Source organism: Brienomyrus brachyistius, chromosome 7 (genome assembly GCF_023856365.1).
Source record: "Brienomyrus brachyistius isolate T26 chromosome 7, BBRACH_0.4, whole genome shotgun sequence".
NCBI lineage: Eukaryota > Metazoa > Chordata > Actinopteri > Osteoglossiformes > Mormyridae > Brienomyrus > Brienomyrus brachyistius.
In genome coordinates this window covers 25,504,042-25,526,676 of record NC_064539.1, presented here as the reverse complement: position 1 = coordinate 25,526,676, position 22,635 = coordinate 25,504,042, and the positions used below count along the sequence as shown (strand labels likewise).

Genomic DNA, 22,635 nt, shown 5'->3' with positions numbered 1-22,635 from the left:
AAAACAGAATATTCTGAGAGCTACTGCAACTTGTTTATATTTAAACCAAGCTATTTCCGTGTCTGTCTTTATGAGAACATACGGTAGATAATTAAAGGACATTCCGCAGTAAGCCTCAATCATCTAAGGTTGCTTTTGGTTGAATGTATGCCCGGAGTAAACTTGGACTCATTTCTTCCCGTTTTCCAACTTTTCTCTTCATTTTGGCCCCAGTTTTGCTCTAATTAACGTGTGTTTATTTTTTTTTATTAAATTTTAAACAAAAAAAATCTTGGTATGTGTTACCGACGGGCAATTCATTCGTTTCCTTTTTTCCCCGACTGAATACGCCTCTCAGTACAAAACACTTTCCTTTCAAAAGAAGAATTCAGCTCCCTCCCTTCCTCCTTGATAAACCTGCAGCCGGTAGCCGGATGAAGGGGAATGTAACCTCGTGCCTCCATAATGGTCTGACGTAACATTTTTACATCTAATCTAAGACTGACTTATTGGATATTTTTATATTGATTAATATTTCCATTTTATTAATCGAACTCAATGCATGTATTGTTCCAAGTGTTATATCGACGGAATGGGCCAAACACTAAGTTTTTGGAAATCAAAGTGACCGAGTAAGTATATTACCTTGATTACGTGAGTCGCTCGTCTACTCCTGAACTGTTGACTTTTTGTACGTTTGTTTTCCAGACACTACCTTAAGCTTAGTTGGGTGACAAAATAACCGCTTTTACCTCTTTAAATCAAGGCTTTGTTAACCAATGGAATATTGGAAAAATCTTGGTTTCCTATAATTTCTTCTTTGAATAAACATATTTTTATTTATATATATATATATATATTACACGTCAAATATGAAACAGTGTGTAATGTTCATCGTAAGTATGAATTTGTAAAATGAAATAGTTGTATGAATAATTGCGTAAAGGCGTAATCGGATTAAGAAGTTTTCCATTGTTTGGAAGAAATAATACCGCTGTTGTTAGGAAAGACGATCAACATTCTCGTGGAGGAGCGTCGGTGGGGAAACGAAGCCGCCGCGAAACGAGCCGGAGTCGCTGGACCCAAGCAATGCTGCACATCTGGCCGGACTCGCTGCATCCGGGACTTTGTAATATCATCGTAAATAACTAACAGCAGTTAAGAAAGCTGGAGAAATTCACAGTGCGCGATTCCGGGAGACTTTTCAGACTGCTGATGGTCGCTTTTCCTGTTTTACCTGGACGAATCGGTCACGTTCTTCGACGCGATTAACTGCCGAAATTACTGTACCGCATTCGTTTAACACGTTTAATTTCACTTTGTTAAACGGCATTGCTTTGAATCTTCCTAAAGCAGGTCAGTTCCAGCTCCGTTATTTTTCTTTCCCCTTTCTCCAAAGCAATCTTTCACAACAGGGATACTCCTAGGATATAATGTGACTCACTTCCCTGATGTGGGTAGCAGTGTAACGGCGACTCATCCTCGCTGGCAGCCGCTAAACAGCTGGTTTGGGGCTCTTGCTGTAGCGGCGGTGAATAAACGCGGCGCCCGTCCCCCCTGACGTCATTTTCCACGTAAAACATCTGTCAAGATCTTGCCCGGCAGGAGAATCTCTTTAAGTAAATGCAGATTCTTTAAATATACTTTTTTTCAGGGTCCGAGTGGAGAAGAGTGGAGTAGTTTTACAAACCCTACAAGGTCCTACTGTGGCAAACAAGTAGTTTAGTGTGGCCTCGTGTTTCTTACCCGGTAAGTGCTTCTTACTTGTGTAATTCCCTGATGTCCGATTTCCAAGAGTGTTTTTCATTTCCATGCAATCCCAATGGTTTCATTTTAAAAGCTTGATAAAATATGTTAGGTGGAGCCCGGCAATAAAACCCTGTCATTTTAAATGCCTTTCCATATTTGGACTTAAAAAAATGGGAAGTGAGTGAAACTGTATGAGAGTTTGAATGTTATTTTCTTAACTCGTGTCCGCCGTCTAGGATAGTCGAAATGGACCCATTAGATTAATTTGAAACGGTAAAGCAGCAGACAGTGATTTAAGGATGGAATTAAGTAATTATTATCTCATCTGATAATGTATAGTATAATTTAAGGAACACTCGATATTTAGAAACTGCTTCCGCGATTTGTAACCTAGAACTTGGAAATGTAGCCTATAGTAAAAGAGAAAATGCAACGGTTCATAGCACATTATTAATGTGAGCCAGTGACGGTATGTATGAGTTTTAGCCGGGAAATGAAACTGGGATTTAGGAGAATGAGCTCTTCTTAGCGACATAGCGCTTCATGCGATTTCATGCGTTAGCTGAGGCATGACACTCGGCTGTCCTTGATATAGAGCAACAAACTGAGCGTCTACTCAATCTGGTGAGGGGAGAGGGTTGGTAGGAGGATGTGACCCCCCCCCCCCCCCTCCCCAATAATCAAAACCGGCAAATACAACCACTGCAATAATCATCTCTTCCCCTAAATGGATGGAGACTTCAACCCTCCCAATGTTCAAATCAAAGTTACACCCTTGGTATGTGGAAACGTTAAAGTTTGTCGACCAGGGTGGGGCATGATAACGGCTGTTGACCAGGGGCGGTCAGGGTGACAATCCATTGGGTGGACAGACATCCCACCCGCAGCCCTGGCCCTGTATTACATCATATTTCTAATGGTTTGTGGGTGGAAAGTTTTCCTGGACATTGCACATCATGCATGGTTGACAGTGAGCTGCTGTTAATTTGTGGGAGACTCCTGGAAGGAGAGGTTGGATGTCTGCCATTCACACAACACCAGACACTCTTCTTTTAGAGGCTTAAGGGACGTCCCTTAACCGATTATGGAAATCAGTGCTCTCTACATTTGTCTTTGATAGATTTGGTAGGCTTACATGCCAATACTAACCAGCCAACGTGTGGGCTCAGCTCAGATCCCAAACATTGTCATAGACACTTGAGCACATCTGTGAGTCCTTGAGCGAGGCCCTTAACCCCCAGCTCCCTGGGCGCTGCTACGGGTGGCTGCCCTTCATGGACAGCTTACTCTACGAAGAGCAAGTTGAGGGAGGCGTAAAGACAATTTCCCTATAGGGATTAATAAATTGATGATGATGATATATAATGATATATAAGTTTGACACTCAACTGTGAAGGAGACATGGAAGATAATTAGCCTCAACCGTAAATAGCGACAGCATCTCCATTCCTCTGGGCTAATCGCCTCTCAAAGATTAGCAGGAGCCCACCATAGAGTGGCTGGAGCTGCCGCTCTTCGGGTTGACAGCCGGGTCTGACACACACGTTCATTGCTAACTGGGATGTCAGCCAGTCTGCCCACTGTGTCACATGTGACGTTATTGGGCGCTGGGTTTGGGGGTGGTATTGCTTGTGATGGGGCGAAATGTCAAAATAGTTTTTATAGGATTTGGTTAGTAGGCCTAAATGACACGTCATTGCTAGGAATTTTTTGCGAAAAAACGCCATTTAATCAATGCAGTCATAATTCTTTCTCCTCTACTCGGGCTGTGACTTTTTTCATTATCACTCTCTTGCATGATATTTCAAAAGACAGATAGAAACAGTTTGTTTCTTAATTCCTCTTACTAGTATCACTATTACTGACACTGCAGATCCACAGCGACATTTTGATGTAGCCCAAATAGATTATCAGCGTCATTGTTATTTGGTAAATTTGAGTGTTGTATCTCCATTTCTCAACACCAGGGGTCAGGCTTTCCCCGTTGCTGGCTTTCATCTCTATTCTACAGCACACTACTTTATGCACAATGTGGCATATCTAATCCCCTGAACAGTGTAGGAGGGATTTAAAACGATGAACTCTTACACGTATCTGTTATACACTGTGTACAATAGATACAGACTTATGCGTTTTGATACAAATATTGCTGCAAACAAATAATTTTACATTTTTGGTTAATTATGGTTGACCCTTGTTTTGATTCAGGCGAAAGGATTTTGATAGAAATAAACATTACGCTTTCGTCGTGATACTTAAATACTTTCGATAAGCATAGCACAGTATGCATCTTAATCCACTTGCTGGCTACTATAAAAATACTTTTACATGTCCTGTTATGTATCACTGACAGTCTACAGGAGATAAACAAGTAAGCGTTGCATTGGAAGAAGTACATATGACAATAAACTTGGACTAAAGTAGTTCCATGGTTTAAATTGAAACTCCGGTTAAATCTGAAACATTCGCTAAGGTGCAGGGGGGGGGGTTACTGTAGAGACCACGTGGGCTCTGTCTTAGCAGGAGCGCAATCACCATGTTATAATTCCATGCCGGATTTCTAAAGCAGCACACCGAGCGAATGTTGTTGATGTTTGGGTTGCGATAAGTAAATAGGGGCTTGCAAGTGACTCGCACACCGGGCAACATGATCACAGATGGCCTGGCTGGGGCTGCGATATGCTTCCTCCCCACTGACCTGGCTCCCTTTGTGCTTCTGTCCCAGATCGGAAAAGCGTTCAGTCGGTCACTAATCACTCTTGGCAAGACACAAGCTAATGGATGATATACTGTATATGAATGGAGTAACGGCACAGATAATTGTGAAATTATTCAGCCGTTTCAGTGTTATTGTCGTATTGCTTTTTGAGTGACTCTTAAGTGTTAGCCGAGGATAGGGTGAATACATTGAAGCGAGTTTCATTACTTCGTTTTCCTTTATGTGTTTTTTGGGAGGGACTATACTTTCTAGCTGGATCAGATATGTTTTCATTACGTCAAAGTGACAGAACCGGTTTGAACGTGAGAGTTCAATTAGACCTCGTGTCCAGCTGGCTGAGCATTTTCAACAGAAAGAATGTTGCAGTCCTTGTCGTTTTTCATAAAGTTTTATGAATGCCACCCGTTTTCTCAGCATTTAAAATATCATTAACTATGTTGACTCCATCCTCAAATCATATTTCTACCGTTTATCCTGCTCCTTTCCTCTATCACTGAATCGAATCCCTGCAATCTTTAAATGTCAGTGTCGTCGTGCTATCAGTTGTCCTAGAGTAACCTTAAATCTGTACTTTGTATTGCGGTTGGCAGTTTGGTTCATGCCCCTATCCATCCTCTGTCATTTTTTAAGTCTATGAACATTGTATATCTTCGTATCAGTGACACAATGTGGGAAAGAGATAGTGTTTACACTAGTGATTAACTAACTTTAGCCGGGTGTGTTTCCTTAGCTATGCAAGGCTGTTATTCCATATTATTAACAGAAACATGAGCAGTGTGTCTTAATTTAACTGGAATCTAAATGTGTCTGAAAGAGTAAGTAGAAAGGTTATGTTCAAGACAGAAACCTGGTTCTATATGACTTCATCCTAAACTGTGCTCAAATCCATCTCAACCATCTCCCCGGATTGTTTTTTGTTACTCTGTTTTTGTCGTCCCATCTGACTCACGCTCACGTCTAATGTGCTTTACAGCCACTGTGCTGTTTAAGTCACAGTTTTGGCACACTTGCTGTACCTGCTTTCAGAATAGTGGGATGGAGCTCTAGAGAGTGACCCTGGGGCACTTATGAAAGAGGGAGGGGGGCACACCCATCAGGAAAAGCGAGCAGGATGGATCTCGCATGCATGTATGACTACTCCCTGCCCCACCCCCCACCTCACTCTGACGGCTCCGTCATCACTTTGGACGCTATAGTTCGAGACCCATAGACACAGACGAGTAGATGTGAGAAATGTGTGATGTGGTGGAGCTGGAGGAGGAGCAGGAAAAAAAAAAGAGGAGGAGAAGGAGGCGGAGTCAGAGGAGGCAGTTACACGCACGGGTAGCCCTGGCTGGGAGGTTGGGGGGAGGGACTGACGGAGCTGGCAGGGGATCAGAGCTTGAGTGCTGTCAGACACTGCGACGCTGATGCAGTAACAGCAGACGCAGCCGCCTAAAGGACCGAGTGCCTGGGGACGGAGGCTGAGGGCCCCCACCCCCGACCCTGAGGAGCCAAACTGTCAGCCGCAGGCTGCAGCGCGTCCGGGGAACACTCACACTCACACGCGCCACCGCTCACCTGCACGTCTATCCCGTGACGGGGGTCCGCACTGTCACAATGGGAGGATCTCTGACCCACCAGAAGAAGACCCCAAGGGCGTCGGGCTCCTCCAGACGCAAGAGCAGCAGCGTGTGAGTGTGCAAAGCTGTTAATCTCTCCTGGTGCATGATGCCCTTCCACCCACAGGTGACCTCCTTAGTTGCTGTGACAGCTGTCACACTATTTCTCAGTTACGAAGAAGTTCTCCGAACTCTGCCAAGCTTCGTTGGTGAGCTGTCCCAGCCACCGTGGACCGGGACTCGGGTTTCCGTGCCGAGAGCTTCCCTGGGAGCAGGATTGGTGATGTGTCTGCGCCGGTCTGTCTGGGCTGCCTTGCTCTTCATTGTGGGCTCATTTGATCATAATGGAAGTGGACTTTGTTCACTCCCATGTTTTGCTTTATTGCTCCTCTCAGAGCCTTGCAACCTTATCTCAAAGCAGCCCTTAAAGGAAGCCTGTATGCACCAAGGTGTGCGAACAGGTTTCGGCGATCCACGGCACTCTATAAATCACAGCCATTTTAACCCTGTCAGTGTCTAAATCGATGTATTCTCTGTCAATAGAGGAAACCTACCACTCTTTGAAGCAGTAGAACAGGTTGTCCTGCACTCAACATGCAGGTCTTTCCCTGAAAATGCACGATTGCTGAAGCAGAAGAAAAACAAGCAAACAAACGTGCAGTTCCGGGTTAGTTTTGGCAGCGGAAGCTGCTGCGTCAGTGGCTCTGTGTGTGTTTTTGTTGGTGTAGACAGACACACATATTGATCTGTATCTTAAAGTGTCAGTCAGGGAGCGATTACAGATCTCATTATCAGATGGTGATTTTGCTGTGATGTGTGACCGTGGAGGGCCGTTCGGTGGGTGGAACAGCTGCATCTCCCCCAACCTGCCCACTTGTCGAGTGTCTGGACTGTTACCACGTCTGATTGTGGATCAGTTTTCACTGAATCCATTTCTTTCTGTGCCATTCAGCTGATCTGACATCAGTGCATCTGGGGTTGCGTTGAGCAAACTTCCAGAACTCCTCCAGGACTTGGAGGGGGTCATCCAGACCCAGCTAGCCCCACAAAACCAAAAAAACAAAGATCTAGTTTTTAAACAGAATGCATTTAATAAGATCTCTCGCTTTATAAGATTGACTGCCATTTTTTCCAGCGTTTAGTACTATATGTAGTGAAAATACAAATATTCTAATTTTTCTCGTCCGTGTGCTTCATTTAGCTATTAAAATGAACTGAATTTACATTTATATAAGACTGTTTGTTTGTTCTTCATTTTGAATGTATCTAATGATTATGTAGCACTGTGCTTGAACCCAATTGGTCCCTCAAGAATCCCTGAATGCTGACAGTGAGTCTATATGGTGAACCGGCTCCCTGCAGGCCCAGGGGAAGGAGACATTCAATCATGGTTTGCCCTCCTTTTCCTCCTCAGCTAAACGGTGGCAATTTTCACTGATACTTCTGGTTTAATTTGCTCTCCTGTCTCCTATCCTGACCCAGTATTTAGCGTGTAACACTGACTGACTCTGGAAAAAACTGCATCGCTCCGGCAGTAAAGCCTCAGTATTGGAATAGTCCTCCCTGTTTTGCTCCTCCGCAAAAAGACGACAACCTTGGAATTTCCAGTAATTTTATTTCTGTCGCCAAGATGTGTAAGATTAAGATGTTGCATGATACAAAATATAGCATCAACCATTCAAAAATGTGACCCATCACCACGAAATGAGTCTTATGGGTGCAGCTCTACCAATGCGACTTAAGACTCATTTCGTGGCGACGAGTCACAAATATGATAAAAACAAAACATAAAATAGAAATTTAGAGTCTAAGTACAGGTATATAGGAGTATAAAACTGAGCAGCACTGAGTAGTAATGTTACTGGCGGATACTTTGTGCTCAGAGCCCTGGGCCATGAGCTTCCTCTGAAGGTCTACGCTTGAGGCAGCCTCAGTGCTGGGATGTAGCTCTCGGAAACTCTTCTGGGTTAATTGACTGCACCTCTTAATGTCCAAAGAAAGTGTACAGTGTTTGCATAGTATTTTAGCAACCAGATTATCGTTTGTGGTCCTCTTCGTGGGATCACTGGATCCAGTTGGGTTGTATCAGGCTGTGACTAAGACTATACTGCAACCTGACCTTCCATGGGATCCCATCACTATTAAATAGCATCCACTAGCAGCTACTGAGCAGCTCTGGTCTGAAAAAAGCCATTGTCAACAGAGTCAGACGTCGTGCAGTAGTACGCAGTGATGTAGTGTTGAAGTAAGTGGACTGATGCACTAACAATCCTCTTCTCTGCACCGCGCAGCAGTGCACTACTTGCATGTCGAAATGCTAAATGTGCTTCTGTTGCTTCTGAGAAGCGGCCGCAATGAGGCCCGTGTCTCCTGCCTCGTTTGGATCAGCGCTGAAGCCTCGGCACCCAACGGAGATGGTGATCTCTAATATGATCCCAGCAGTTGTCAGGCTGTACCGCATCCTGCCTTCCGGCTCGCTGTGGCCACTTCATGTTGCGTTTCAGCCACCTAGCATGATAATTGAACCGGTTAAGCCTCCCCTTGTAGCTCTGAGGTCATTCTGTGATTTGCAAAGATCTTGAGAAGACACAGACAGGATGGGCTCCACTCGGACCGGTGTAGAGAGCCTGACTTATGCACTCTGTGCTCTTGGACTCTCCACCAGAATGCTACCCCCTCTCTGCTTCTCAGTACAGGTCTCTGCAGCCTTCTGGGTTCTGAGCAGAACTGGAGCACACCTCTACACACATGCCCCCCCGCCCAACCCTGCTGCTCCTCCACTGATGGCCCAAGGGATCCTATAATTAATTTCTGCTGCTTTACACAGTGGGCCTAAAGCATCCATCAGCCTAACTATGATGCTTGGCTGTGACGTGTAAGTTGAAGGCTGGAAAAAGCCCCAGACTATCACATGACTCTTGCGCTTTCTTCTGGCGCCCTCTGGTGGACAATAACACTCAGAGCCACTCATCTGGAGAGAGGACGTTGCAATAGATCAGTTTAGTGCCGTTTAATTCTATATGTCACTTTTTCATTCAGTCGTCAGATATAAAGTATTCTGGGCTTTTAACAAAATGGGCTTGGCACTTTTATTTATCAGAGGGAACTGGAGCTGGTTCGGAGCCGTAAGGCCGTTCCCCGCAACAGCATGTCTCTGTTCTGCTTTTATCTGTGATTTATTAATCTCTTTCTCATCCATTAGCTTCAGTTTATTAAGAACTTCCATGAGCTTCAGTGTATAGCAGCAGGATTTTACTGGTGTGTTCGAATGTCTTATTTTTGTTTTTGTAGTATGACTTCGTAATTTTACACGTATGATATGTCAGCGGCTCAGCAGCATAGTGTTTGCTGCAGGTTGTAAATGGACTGTTGATATTTTTTAAATCTGCTTTGAATTATGGGGAAAATGTGTATGTCAGTGTGTCAAATGTAATTTATTCTTGGGATAAAAGAAATGATTAAGACATTTCTTAATCCTATTAAGACATAAATCGGGTGTAGGGTAGGCTTTTAAGAGTTCCGGTTTGTTCCAAAGTCCGTCTTGAGTGAGACAGACAGTCTCAGCCCATTCGGACAGAGGGCTCTGCCCAAACTCGCCCCGATCGCATTGCTTGCAGATAGAATGGCAGATATTAATGATCAGGTGTCCAGGATAGTCTGGGATCTGAGCCGCTGTGCTTAGACATGGAGCAGCAGAAGGTTCTAGAAGCAGAGAAGCTGCAGGCCCATGAATATCTTCACATTATGTTTGAGGTGATTAGGGACTTGGAGTGGGTTGTGTCCTGTTCAGTAAACTAATGCGTAATTGTTCTAGGTGTTTGTTTGACCTGTTTTGACTGGCAGATGTAATGACATAATATTTATGTTACATAATATTCATGCTTTATTATAGCACCATTGGTGTATTTACGAAACAAAAACCTTTTTTTTATGACCACTAGATGGCCTGTCTCCCCTTCAGTTCCCAACATGGTTGAATATGTTTGGGGTTTGAGGTTTTGAAGATGACAAGAAGCAGATGGCCTTTTCTACTGATATATTTTGTATATGATGAGCTGAGCATCTATTATCCAGATGGTTTGACAATTATCGCAGCAATTTTGGCGGGGGGGGGGGTCATCTTGACCTGTGGCGATATCATGGCAGGTCGTCCACCAGGGAGAACATGAGGGGGTTTAACCCCATATGAGGGGAGTCTAGCCTGTAGGCCACCCTGTCTGGCCCTAACTGGTTTGCGTAGCCATAACTGGGAACTGTGGGAAAGGGAATGGACATGTGATCCACACCATTGCACATGTGATCCACACCATTGGTATTATTATTGCGGTTGTTTTAAATGTTTTCTGTCACATAGATATTAAAGCTGCATTTGCATTTATAGTCGTGACAGACCTGTTGTACAAAAATAAATACCTAAAAAAACTATTTAAATTAATTGTTATGGAAGTTCTGTTGGATTATAGCAGCAGCTAAATTATCTGGGCAAAGTGGTCATTTTTTTAGGAAACTTTTGTTTACTGTGCTTGGATAAGTGGCATCTGGCAGAATTTATGAATGTTGTTCCTTTGTTGTTACATTGTGTCCAAAAGAGCAGGATACGACTGTGGCATTTCCTGAAATACCCAGCATTCTCCAGGATGTGTCATTGTGGCTAAAAATAGCGCTGCCTTCTGCCTTGATGCTCACTACATCAGCGCTCCCTCTGCTTCCCCGAGGAAGAGCATCAGTCTTTCTCTGCTCAACTCTCTCTGACGTGTGACACAAAGCAGGTGTTGTGCTGTTCCTGTCTGCTGTTCTTGTCTGCTGTTCTTGTCTGCTGTTCCTCTCTGCTGTTCCCGTCGGCTGTTCCCGTCGGCTGTTCCCGTCGGCTGTTCCCGTCGGCTGTTCCCGTCGGCTGTTCCTCTCGGCTGTTCCTCTCTGCTGTTCCTCTCTGCTGTTCCTCTCTGCTCCAGCAGAACCCTTAAGCCCATTTTTCCATTTGTGGCTGTTTCCTTTTTGTTAGATTTCTGCAGCCCCACTTTCCCATCCCAGTCCTATTCTTGCCTTTACTGGCTACCTGACGCACTCTTTCTTGTTCACTCCTGCTTTGGATTCATTTGAAATGGGAGCGGACAAGTGCATTGTGGGAAAAGTTAAGGGGTATTCCCACAGAATATGGAGGACAACAGTAACTCTCCTCCTAGATAAGTAACTGATCACACAAGGGGAAAAAATGTCTCTTTTTCCACCTCTGAGGCAGGCTGAGAGCTTTAATCAATATTAATTTGTGTGCACGATCAGCAGGCTTTACTCATTTGTTTCCAATCTATTGCCCACTGGAAAGACAGTGTGGGGAGAAGGTTAAGGAAGTTGGCTGTTTAACAGAGAAGTGTCCCCCTGCTTCGTTAAGGGCAGAGCAGTGAGAAGGGTTTGGGGGGGCGGGATTGGATTCCGTTTCTTGCAGCGGGTTTTTCTCCTCGGACAGGAGGAACCGGGGCTGACACAGTGAGACGGGGTGACACTCCGAGGGGTTGGAAGTGGCTCAAAGGTCCCCTGGTCCTTCAAGCCAGAAGTATTCTTCTCAATAGCACAGTTATAGCAATCTTCACCTTAACAGCCATCATGATCTCCTACTTCATGACCACACTTGCAGTACTGAATAGGAACGAACATCACTTCTTCAGAGGAAGTCGGCAAAAATGGCCGCCCTGCAGTTTTTCATTATATAGTACACTGAAAGAGTGTTTGTCCTCAGTTATGTGGTTTTTGTTTGAGTAGAAATCTCCTAAATATATCTGTCGAGATGACAACTGTCGCTAACACGCTAAAGCTAATAGACCTGCTGTGCTTCTGTTGTGGTTGTACAGGCAGATGAATTTGGGCCCATTCAGTGGTACAGTTGGTGTCAGGATCCAGCTTTGGATTTGGCCTCTGCAGTTTTTAAGCAGGAGATCTGTCACCGCGCTGGTCCTGTACATCACGGCTCTCCTATTGGATTTACAAGCTGAAAACCACGACCGATCCGGGCGCCGCACGCTGCGTTGCTGGGGGTGGGGGTGTGGGAGACTGGAGCGGGGAATTCCTGACATTCTTCAGATTCACCTGAGCTTCTCCACCTAGCTTTTTCTTGGCCTGCTCAAAGTGTGTCTTCGGAGATGAAACGTGGAGATGTATGACACCAAAGAGCGGGTCAGGAACCGTGTAACAGAATCCGTTTGAGGGTAATAGGTTGGGTCTATAGTGCTATAACAGCAGCCCAATCAGACACAGTCATGCCCAAGACTCCCGAATGTCAGCAGTGACTGTGAAGCCAGACCCTGTGAGATACGGACTGGGAGGCTGATGCCTCCGGATCTGAACCGTGGCGCGATGCTGTCGTCCTTCCTGGCCCAGGGCAGAGGAGCTGAAATGCGGCGGCACGAGAATCCCAGACGGATGGATGATGAGATCCTGTTTTTTTTTTTTTTTCTCGTCGGTTTTTCCTCAGGCTGTAACAGGTCCCCCGAGGGCCGTTTAAGCTCCGCAGATGAAAGCGTGAAGGGAGCAGGTCTCTGCCTGTTGCGGCTTCCGCTGCCTCCGCAGTTGCATCTGTTCTCTGTCTTCTGCCTGCCTGCATGTTTGAGACCCAAAACCCTTTGGTGCTTCGGTCTTCCCGAGTTATGCAATGGAATCTGAGGCTCATCAGACACAGGCCCCTTAAGAGGGGGGGTCGTCAGCCCTAGAGGTCTGAAATATCTCCTCTGGTGGTTGCTGTGTGTGGAAAATATCACTCCACAGGTTGTCGGAACTACAGTGTGCGACTGAGGCGAAAATATGGTACAAAGGAATTTCTGATGGTACATTTCTGGCGCATGGCAGGGGAACAATGTGGTGAGAGACTGTGATTTAATGATTTTTTTTTTCTAAGTCATTCTGTGAAGCTTTTTCCACACCGTTGGACCGACAACTAAACACACATCTGACAAGAACACGTGCACGCAAGTCTGATATATTTTTAGCACAATGGGGAGGGGAAGTCAGCCACCCACTAAGCCACCTGGGGGGGCATGTGCTGTATGGGCAGGGCAGCGGTTAGCATGAGCAGCAGGAGGAAGGAGCTGTGAGCCGCAGCGCCCCTCCTGTGGAACGCGCCCCTTGGTCTGCTCGCTCTTCCCCTACACATGAATGCCTTCCTCCCATTCAGAACGGCAGGGCCGTACCATTTCACGGCAACAGGGTTGACGAGGACGTTCGAAGAGCAAGCCCAGCAGCACTCAGAAACTTCCACTCCCTCTTCTGTTTCACAATAGGCTGGCCCTGAGTGAGTGTACGAGCGAGAGAGAGAGAGAGCCGGTGGAGGTGGGGTGAGGGGCGCTTTCAGAGGAGCGCGGAGCCAGCTGATGTGCAGTGCTGTGGTATTCTGAGCGCGCTGTGGAACAGACTTCCTCTCGGCGCCGGGGGAGAGGGGAGGCAGAGAGACAGGAGACAGCAAGGGGTGCCCAGAGGTGAAGAGAACATGCTGGTGTTGACGGAGGCAGGCTAGAGGAACAGCGACCGCACCGTGGGAGCAGAGTGACAGGGCTGGCTGAGTAACAGAAACGACGTCTGCCCCTCAAAACAGAGAGAGAGAGAGGAGCCTCAGCGATCGCAGACACCCAAGATACCAGGAGGGAAAGCCTCGCGGAGATGTCGTGGTTGTCACCCGTGCAGTGGGCCAAGTGGACCTGGTCAGCAGTACGAGGTGGAGAAGAGGGGGAAGAAGCGGAGGAAGAGGAGGAGGAAGGAGGGCAGGGAGCCGAGGGGGAGCCGAAAGAGGAAGTGTTCTTTCGTGACAAGAAGTCTCCGGGCGGCAGGCGAGTTTGTTTACGTGCTGGTTAGGAAGGGGGTGTTTCGATTTGGGAGAGGGCGACAGCGTAGGGTGCGGACTGGGGCGGAGGAGGCTGTGCTGGGAGAGGGTCATACATCGGGTTGTGGGTGGGGCTGCTCCACCTGCCTGTGTGAGAAGATGCCTGTGCATGGTCAGTGTGTTGGTCGATTCAGGGGGGGTGGCTGACGCATCTTCTTGCCACTGCTTCCCTGTTTGCCTCATTGTGGCGTGGCAGTGGGGACTGGGGTCCGTGCCCGGGCCATATGCTTTCTGGGCTGCATGCGAGCGATGGCCTCACGTGAGATCAGCTCTACCTGGGCTGCCGTCCCTCTGCCTGTTTACTACCCTCAGATAACAGTCTGCTGAGGTTCCTGTGAGACACCGAAGGCAAAGAAATGCTGACCCTCCCATGCGGCCTGGCTGGCAGAACAACAAGGAGGCGGATCCACACTGTCAATCAAACTGTGAAGTGGTTTGATTGGGCAGCCAGGAGCAGGGAGGTTAACGGAAAGAGACTCGAAGGCTTCCAATTCACAAAGGGTCCTAGATTGGCAAATGTGATTTTTAACTCGAATCGAGTCGTATTGTGTTGTACGGAAGCTAAAAAACATCTGTGAAATAATAATCCAGAACTACTAATGTTTTTGCCTTTCCCCAGCAAAGATGATCCCTGGGGTCAGGGGAACGTGAGGATCTGAGGGTTGGAGCTCACCTGCTGTTTGTTCTGTCTGCAGCTCGGACTCCGAGGGCCACTTCGAGACTCCAGAGGCGGAGAGTCCAGTGCACAGCGGCGGGAAGGGAAGGGCAGAGCTGGAGGACCAGGCCAGAGACAGCCCAGGTGAGAGCACCCAGGGCGCCCATCGCCGTCTGCCTGAAGTCACGCACCTCATCCGTCATCAGCCTGATGTTGCCACGGCAACCAAAACAGGAACGTAGAATCTGCCGCGGGCACAGAGTGTACCGTTAGTGCGTGTCACATGTGATGCAGAAACCGAATCCCTCCCCCGTTCCATCCAGAACTGGCCCGGTGACATTTTAACAATATGCTGTGTCCACAGATGTCACGTTCATCCTGCCGTTCCTCTCCCTTGGGAACTGCCCACTGAACGCCCTGTTTTCACATGTCACACATGTGGATACATCACCGCTGCAGCACTTAATGCGTTGCTGTCATTCAAGTGGCATGTACTGGCATGTCCCTCTCAGCCATGATCAGTGGCCACCTGCTTTAGTGTCGCCCTTAACATGGAGACTGAAGATGTTTTTTTGCATTTCTTTTGTAAACATACCTGATTATTCTATTTCTTTTTCATTTTTTTGTTTGGTTGTCAGCATATTAGACACTAGATATTAACGTGCTTGAACCTGCGATGAATCGCATTAAAGCGATGACTGAGGGTCAGACAATAACCTGACTGGTTCCCACGCCGCATCTCCTGTGAGGGAGCTGACCCTGCCGGTTTGCGTTTCGCACGGTGCTGCTGTGGATGGCATCGGCGTGAGCTTCCGCGCAGTAATTCCTGCATCGGGCTGTACACGTCTGGCCCGATGATTTCCAGCCAAACTGGAAGCTCAGCTCCCTGCCCAGACCTCGAGCTGCAGAAAGCATCCCCTCCCCTTTAGCTCAGGATCATCGCAGGCGTCCTCCTCGCGCCTTCTCCTATGGAACATTCCAGAGTGTAATTCGCATAGATACAAACCCGAAAGACAAGTTTTACGCCCCCCCCCATATTATTAATATGACATGGAAACATTCTTTCACTGCAGAAATAACACATACATTTTCCCTCCCTCGTCTTTGGTTTGTTTTTTTTTCTGTGGTTCCCAGTTCTTCCAGTGTGTAACAATGCGCTGTTCTTCATACGGGATGCAGCTCTTCCCCCCCCGTCCCAATACCCACCACTGGCCCAAAAGTTTGGGTTTCACTTCTGCTTCTCAGCTCTTTCGTTGTATATGAGCATATTTTTGGTCCTGAGAAGGAGGACAGGACACAGGCAGCCACAGAGTCGGCCTGGCAATTTTTCCGGTTGTCCTTCGCGCATCAGCATTACCAGCAGAGGGATGGGATTGGGGGGGGGGACAGTGGCTTATGTGCTCCATTAAAGGCTCACATCAGTAGCTTGCTGCCCATCTTCTGCAGGACAGTGTTTTCCTTTCATCGGCTTGTCTCTCCAGGCTCCAGATTCAGATTCCTGCCGCACATAATAATCTCTGCAGGAGGGTTAAGAGGAAGATCTGACACCAAACACAAGGCTGTGGACCCCCCCCCCCCCCCCCCAAACGCTCTGGTTTGAGGGGATTCATCACTTTGTTGTTCTGCTCCATGATCGCTGTGGCTCCATCTGCACTCCACTGGACGCAGGAGTGGAACAGTTTGCACGTTCTAAGTTCATCCAGAGCCGATTTGAATGGTCCCCCAGAACCGTCACCCCAGAAGCCAGAACCCCGCTGTGATGGTACCCTTTGGAGTGCTGCCCCATCAGCTTCTGGCCCGTTGTGCTTTCATAGCTGTGTCTGGTGGGTTTGGTTCCTGCAGCACTGTGTTTGGACTGTGAGGGCTGCTATTTTGCAGCATTTTTTTTTGGGGGGGGGAGGGGGGGTTGGTTACTGAACCTCCCATCTGGCACAGCACTCCATCATTAAAATGCACCAAAGCCTATGATGTGGAGGCCTGGTGGAAACGTCATGGAAGATGCCTCATGTCCACATTGGGACTGAAGTATATTTTAGCTTAGAAACTATGGAAACTACACTCTCTGCCTCTTTGCCATGTCTGTATAGCTGATGTTTTTTGAGGTAAATGGAGATGTGCAGTGAGACATGCTAAGTCTGAGAGATAAGTCCTTTGTCATAGTCGGGTATGATCCTGGATGCCATTTACAGAACCATCGGTTTCTAGGGAAGCCAACTCGGCTTGTTATTTCCTCCATACTTGTCACATGTGTTTCACTCATCATGCTGCTCTCATCTTCCGATCTAACGCAGCCGTGGGTCTGCAAAACAGTTAAACTGCAGAAGAGGCCCCAGATCTTAGCCGGTTTGCTTGGAATAGAAGAGACCGGAGAGTCATAAATTATTGTCGATTTAATTCATGCAGCTTGAAGAGTGTCTGACTGACTCCCCAGGGGCAGCGGCAGCTTCTGACAGCATGACCTTTTCAGGCTCTGGCACGACCGGCTTTAAACACAGCAGCCGCATACTGTGATGTGCTTGCTGCCGGTTTCAAACCCTCCCACAGAGAGAGAGGGAGCCTGTAAACGTTTAAAGCCCTCTGCAAACTGGAGGAGCTGTGCAGGCTTTAATGTTCCTAACTGTGACCACAGCAACCATGCTCTGAGTTTGTCTGGCTGCTGTTCGAGGGAAAGGATGGAGACAATTTAAAAATAAAGGGAAAGTACGAGCAGGAGTGGAACGGAAACTGAGAAGTGGGGCAAAATCCTGCAGAAGCACGGAGTGGGACTTTGGGGGTGGGGGCTCCAGGATTTTCACCTCCAAAGTGATGACAGGGACACTGCGACACAGGAGAGGCAGGCCAGCTACTGCTCTGCTCCTCCTGTCTGGCAGCTGAGAAATCAGGTGAGCAAGAGAGAGAGAGAGAGCAGAAGGCAGGGAGATGGAGGTTTGGCAGCCATCCGCTAGCCTGACGTATCCGCGGCCAGGATCCAGGCGTCGATGGCTGTCCTGTCAAGCAGCCAGGTAGAGCAGGACGTTCGGTCTTTTTCTCTTGTTCCCTTTTGAGGACCCACTACGACGTGCCCAGCAGCCTGCATCTCCCACATTCTTTGTCGTCTCTGTGTTTTCCCCTCACAGTCATAGTCCCACGCACACAGATGGCTGACAGCAGTCCATGCACGTTCCCTGCAAAACCTCCGGCACACCCTCTTCTCACCCCAACACCAAAGAGGGGCACCGGGCTGCATCTACATCAGCATTTTCGAGCAAATTGCGGCAGCACATGTGCCACACCGGTTGACAACTTCCGCCTAATGTCGTGTGTCGTGGCAGAAAAGAAAGGTTGAGAAACACTGATGTAGACCTATGATGGATTTACAATATCATGGTCCCGTGATTTTTCTAGTCACCAGGCAACCAGCTGTTACTGAGCAAAATGCTATGACTCCAGGGACTCCTGCACTTCAGGGGCATTTAAAGTTTAAATACAACAGAGCCTGGTTAGATTGGATCAGCCCCTTAATGCTATATGCTAAGACATACTTTGTTAAAGGAGGTTTTGGGGACAGTTTTGCTGGTGACTTTAATACTAGCCTGTGAAATTTTGCTCTTTTGTGGTAAAACTGTGCAGCAAAACCTTACCTTTAAGTGCCTGCAGGCCAACGACAAACCGATCATCAATTACTCCGGCAACCTAGCAAATGTGTGCGATCTTTGCAATTGGCTCTGACTGAAGCGGTCGGTAGGTTTTCCTGCATTGGAACCAAACGGCCAAACAAACCAAATGTCAGCCGCCCCATCGTGGGGCCCTAACTGTGGGTGTCAGACAGCCCCTCCCACATTCCTCCCTCCACCCCCTCTCTCGCTGCACCCCCCCCCCCCCCTGCTGTGGTTTCCGGAACTTTTCCAGGGCGCTGGGGGCGCGGAGGGGGACATTAAAGTATTAAGCTCTGTGAGGTTGCGGAGGTGGGGGTGCAGAGGCTGAGTACCCGTCTTTGCCCTGGGAATGGGGGAGTTGAGTGTGTGGAAGCCTTGAACCTGACAAAAAGCGACAAATTAGAGGCATAAAATCACAGAAAAGAACAAAAATAATGAAGTATGACTCTGGCATAGAGTCTCTGGAGGGCAAAGGTAGGCGTGTATAGGTATAGCAGGTATAGATACTGTACAGCAGCCTCCATAATGACGCCTTTGATATACTCGAGCAGTGTTTCCTAATCCGGTCCTCAGGGACTTGTAGTCAGTCCATGTTTTTGCTCCCTCCGAGTTCCCTGCCACTCAGTCCACATTTTTGCTCCCTTCCACAGACTGTCTGTCAGTCCCCGGGGACCAGATCAGGGAACGTTGTACCTGAGTGTCACACATCAGGCAGCTTAGCTTCAGTCTCTGCTTTTCCTCCTCTTATTCAGCCACAACAAAGATAATCTTGCTTGCTAGACAGGAGTAAAGTCACCCAAGACATCAAGTATAACAGTGTCTCCGTGCTTTTTGTCATCGAACGCTAATTTGTTTGTCAGTTAATGTTTTTTAATTCAACACAGCCCTCATCTGGGTATCGTCAGGGAGCCAATCATCTCTGTTGGGCCTGCCTCATCATCATGGAAAATATGCCTCCTTTTATAATAGGATTCGGTCCGTTATCATCTTTGATAATGGAGTGGCCTATTTACCTTTATAAAGAAAAATCTACTTTTTAAAATTCACTCTAAATGTTTCATAACACTCCCGTGAAATTTCCATTCTGTACATCTGGTGTTACCCAAACCAACAATTTTGTTTTATAAGCAAATATCTATACTAGAGATGTGAACATTCTGGAATCTGCTTGTGCAGTTTATTGGCTTCTGATGTTTGTGCTTCTGATCAGGAATTGTTACAGTGCGGCAGTTTACAGCCACGACGATCACACATCACAAACGCTCGCTTCCCCTCCTTCAGCTCCAGGCTGATACCAACACGTCAGCATCAGTTCTCTGTGTTTTTCCGCTTGAACACGTTCTGTTTGTTAGGCAGTAATCCCAACTGCTCCCCTGCCACAGCGATGACCTCTAAGGTTACATTCGAATAACTGATGTCACTGAGGGGCAGTGGTGTCACTCTCGTGTGTGATAGAAGAAACCATTACAACTTGAGAAATATTCTACACAATATGACAGGGATTGTTAAAAATCCCAAAGATGAAATTTTGCTACTCTGACGATGCATATCAAACCAGATGCATATTAGATTATGAGGAATAGTTTTATTTTCAGGGGATATATGCACATGAGCTCATACTTCAATCTTGGGACTGAATCCTTCTTTTCTTTTCTCCAGATATCCGGGAGAATGTACAACAGTTGATCTCTGATTCGGTTGTGCTTCCAAACCCATCGGTGAACGAAAGCGCCAACGATGAGCTGTCTTTAGTACCACCAGCCGGCCTCATGGGCGACGACGCGAGAGAGGGGGAGGCCGTTGGAGTGCTCAGTAGCATGGAGGGTGACCAAAAAACCCCAACAGGTATGGAGACCCCCTCAAGTCCAATATCACAACTGAAGCCCCCCAGCAACCCAGTAGAAGTCGGCGACAAGGAGCTTTGCAATGGACACACTGAAGTCAAGAGCAATAGTGTGTCAAAGGCCAGGCCCCCCTCCTTGAAGATTCCATGTACGCGAAATGGGCCAAGCCAGGGCGACGTGGAAGATGAGATCCCCATCTCAAAGTCCAGCTATAACTTTGACCCAGACCTGTACAATGACAGCATCAACCCCTTTAACACTGGCAGCTCTAAGGTCCGAAATTCCCCACCTCCTTGCAGTGTCAACACCGGGGAAGCAGAAGTTGCGGGAGACCTTCCTCTGGACGCCAAGCCTGTTGCCATGGAGTTTGGTGTGGAGGACAATGGGGAAATTGGGGTGGCCAAGAAGCCAATAGCACAGCGGAAGCCGGGCAAGAAACCAAGCAGCAAAGTAACCCCCAAGAGGCAGAAGCCCAAGCCTGTTGTACCTGCCCCAGAATCTGCCCCTGAGCCATCAGCACCAACTAGCCTGGATGAAGTCCCCATCCCTGAAACCTCATACAACCCTGACCCCAGTCAATGGGATGATCCCAACTTTAACCCATTTGGGGGCAACTCCAGAATGAGCGGTTCTCCAGTGCTCCCCAAGGGGTCTTATAGCTTTGACCCCAACAATTTTGATGACTCTGTGGACCCCTTTAAGCCCTCCAAAAATATGGCTGTGGTAGCACCCACAAGTATGACCAAGAGGCCAGACAATGAACTGGAAAGCAGGAAAGTGGAGCTCCCCCTAGAGGAGGAAGTGAAGGGCAGTCAGTCGCCAAAGAAGAACAAGGGGCGAATGATAACGTGAGTCCACACTCCCACGTAACATTCAGCTTTGGCTTACTGGTGCATCACAGCTAGTGGATCAGTTATACAAGCAGACCGTCCGACTTACGGATAACTTGTACTTATGAATGGACTACCATAAAGCCTATTATACTAAAAAAATCAGCTAAATACAAAGGTTCATGAAACATTGTGTGGCTTCAATGATTTGTCTGCTCAAGGTACAGTTAATATATACTATTTTCTATACAAACATTTAACTGACTGACACTAAATAAGAACCGTATGTGGCTGTTCAAACTTACCTACAAATTTAACTAAAAGACAGACTTAGGGGACAGATCCCGTTCATAACTGGGGGACTGACTGCACGCATGTTTTACTGTACTGTGTTTAAGCCATGAAATTAGCTCTTGGATAAATGAAGAGGGTTTGCCTTTTAAAATACTGATGGCTGTTTCAACAGTGGACGTTTTTTCCGTGTCAATGAATATTTCCTCTTCCAATCCTCTCCACCAATCTCGTTCTTCTTCTTAATGAACTAACTTGTCTCTCTGCTTATTGCTTTTTCCTCTAGCGAGCTTCTCTCAATTCTTTTTATCTCTCCTTCCACTCCCTAACCGTTACCTCCCCCCTCACCCTCATCATCCTTGTCTCCATGCCCTTCCCCTCATTTTGTTTGCATCAGGACAACCGAACAAGTGAGATTTCTCTGTTTTCTGTTGTAAGTACTCCTGCTACCCCCCCACTCCACAAGAGAGACAAAGAACATGCCTTGCCTGTAGCCTGCCTGGGCTGTAACTGAGTCGCTCAGCTTGCCTCTTTGCACGTTCTTGTTGTGTCCTCTTTGCATGCTGCCATCGCATCCCATTGCCGTCGTGTGGCCTCCACTGCTGGAGACGCCTTGCTTGTGCGCGCAAGCTGCTGTAGTTGCCTGGCAACATGCTCGCCATCCTTCATCTTCAGCATCAGATCCAAACGGAATATTTATATTCCTTCTCTCCCTATGATTTCACATTCATAGTGGCTCCACTGTGCCATATTTTGGTTGTTGTTGGTGTTTTTGTGCCGTTTAAAAAAAATCTGGATATTTTGAGAGATATAGCGATGATTTCACTGGATTCCATTCATAAAGCGACCACACTGCGTTTCGGTCTTGTTTGCGGTCATTCCTTCATCCATCTCCCTCACTGAAGCATTGCTATGTACATCCAGGGGCTCCATCATGTGATATTTTAAACGGATGGAGGTTTAAAATAAGTCTGAAAAGCATGGGCTCAGTCCCAGTTTGGCTTTCATATCCATGATGCAGATCCTCTATGCTATGTTTGTTGCCACCAAAGTAAAACTGGGGGGTACAGGGGGACTTACCCCCCCCCAAAATCCACATACTGTGGCAAGGTTTAGCTTTAAATTGTCCCCATCACATAATTTTTTATATCATGAGCCAACTGGTATCTGACATATCCAGGTGGAAATCTTTATTTATTTTTTTAGATTTTTTTAAATCGACATCATAGATTAAAGTTCATTGGTCATTGGATGTTAGCACGATTTATGGGAGGGGCAAAAATATTTGACCCGGTATTAAAATAATATAAGGTAAACACCCTCACTCGTCGCGCTGAGAAAGAGCATGCCCTAAAAGCGACAACGCAAACCTCATTCCAGTAGATTCCCTCGCAGGCCTCTCTGTTTGTCAACCCAGGCTGATGTCCATAGCAGTTCCCAGAAGACATACATTTAACGGAAGCAATGG

The 22,635-nt window shown here is 47.1% G+C and overlaps 1 protein-coding gene across 6 annotated transcripts in view; it reads left to right on the top strand.

The window, feature by feature from the left end:
• Positions 1 to 401: 401 nt before the first annotated feature.
• The window catches only part of LOC125745699 (transforming acidic coiled-coil-containing protein 1-like), a 31,621-nt gene continuing 9,387 nt past the window's right edge, over positions 402 to 22,635 (top strand). The window contains exons 1-5 of one of the 6 annotated variants that reach the window (XM_049018788.1): positions 999 to 1,335; positions 1,634 to 1,728; positions 14,608 to 14,711; positions 19,862 to 20,894; positions 21,565 to 21,600. In XM_049018788.1, coding sequence (XP_048874745.1) covers positions 19,972 to 20,894; positions 21,565 to 21,600 — 959 coding nt within the window. In that variant the 5' untranslated portion in view covers positions 999 to 1,335; positions 1,634 to 1,728; positions 14,608 to 14,711; positions 19,862 to 19,971. Of the gene's footprint in view, positions 612 to 998; positions 1,729 to 5,985; positions 6,121 to 13,150; positions 13,860 to 14,607; positions 14,712 to 19,861; positions 20,895 to 21,564; positions 21,601 to 22,635 lie in introns of those variants that run through there. The other 5 variants (XM_049018786.1, XM_049018787.1, XM_049018785.1 and 2 more) reach the window with 5 other exon arrangements.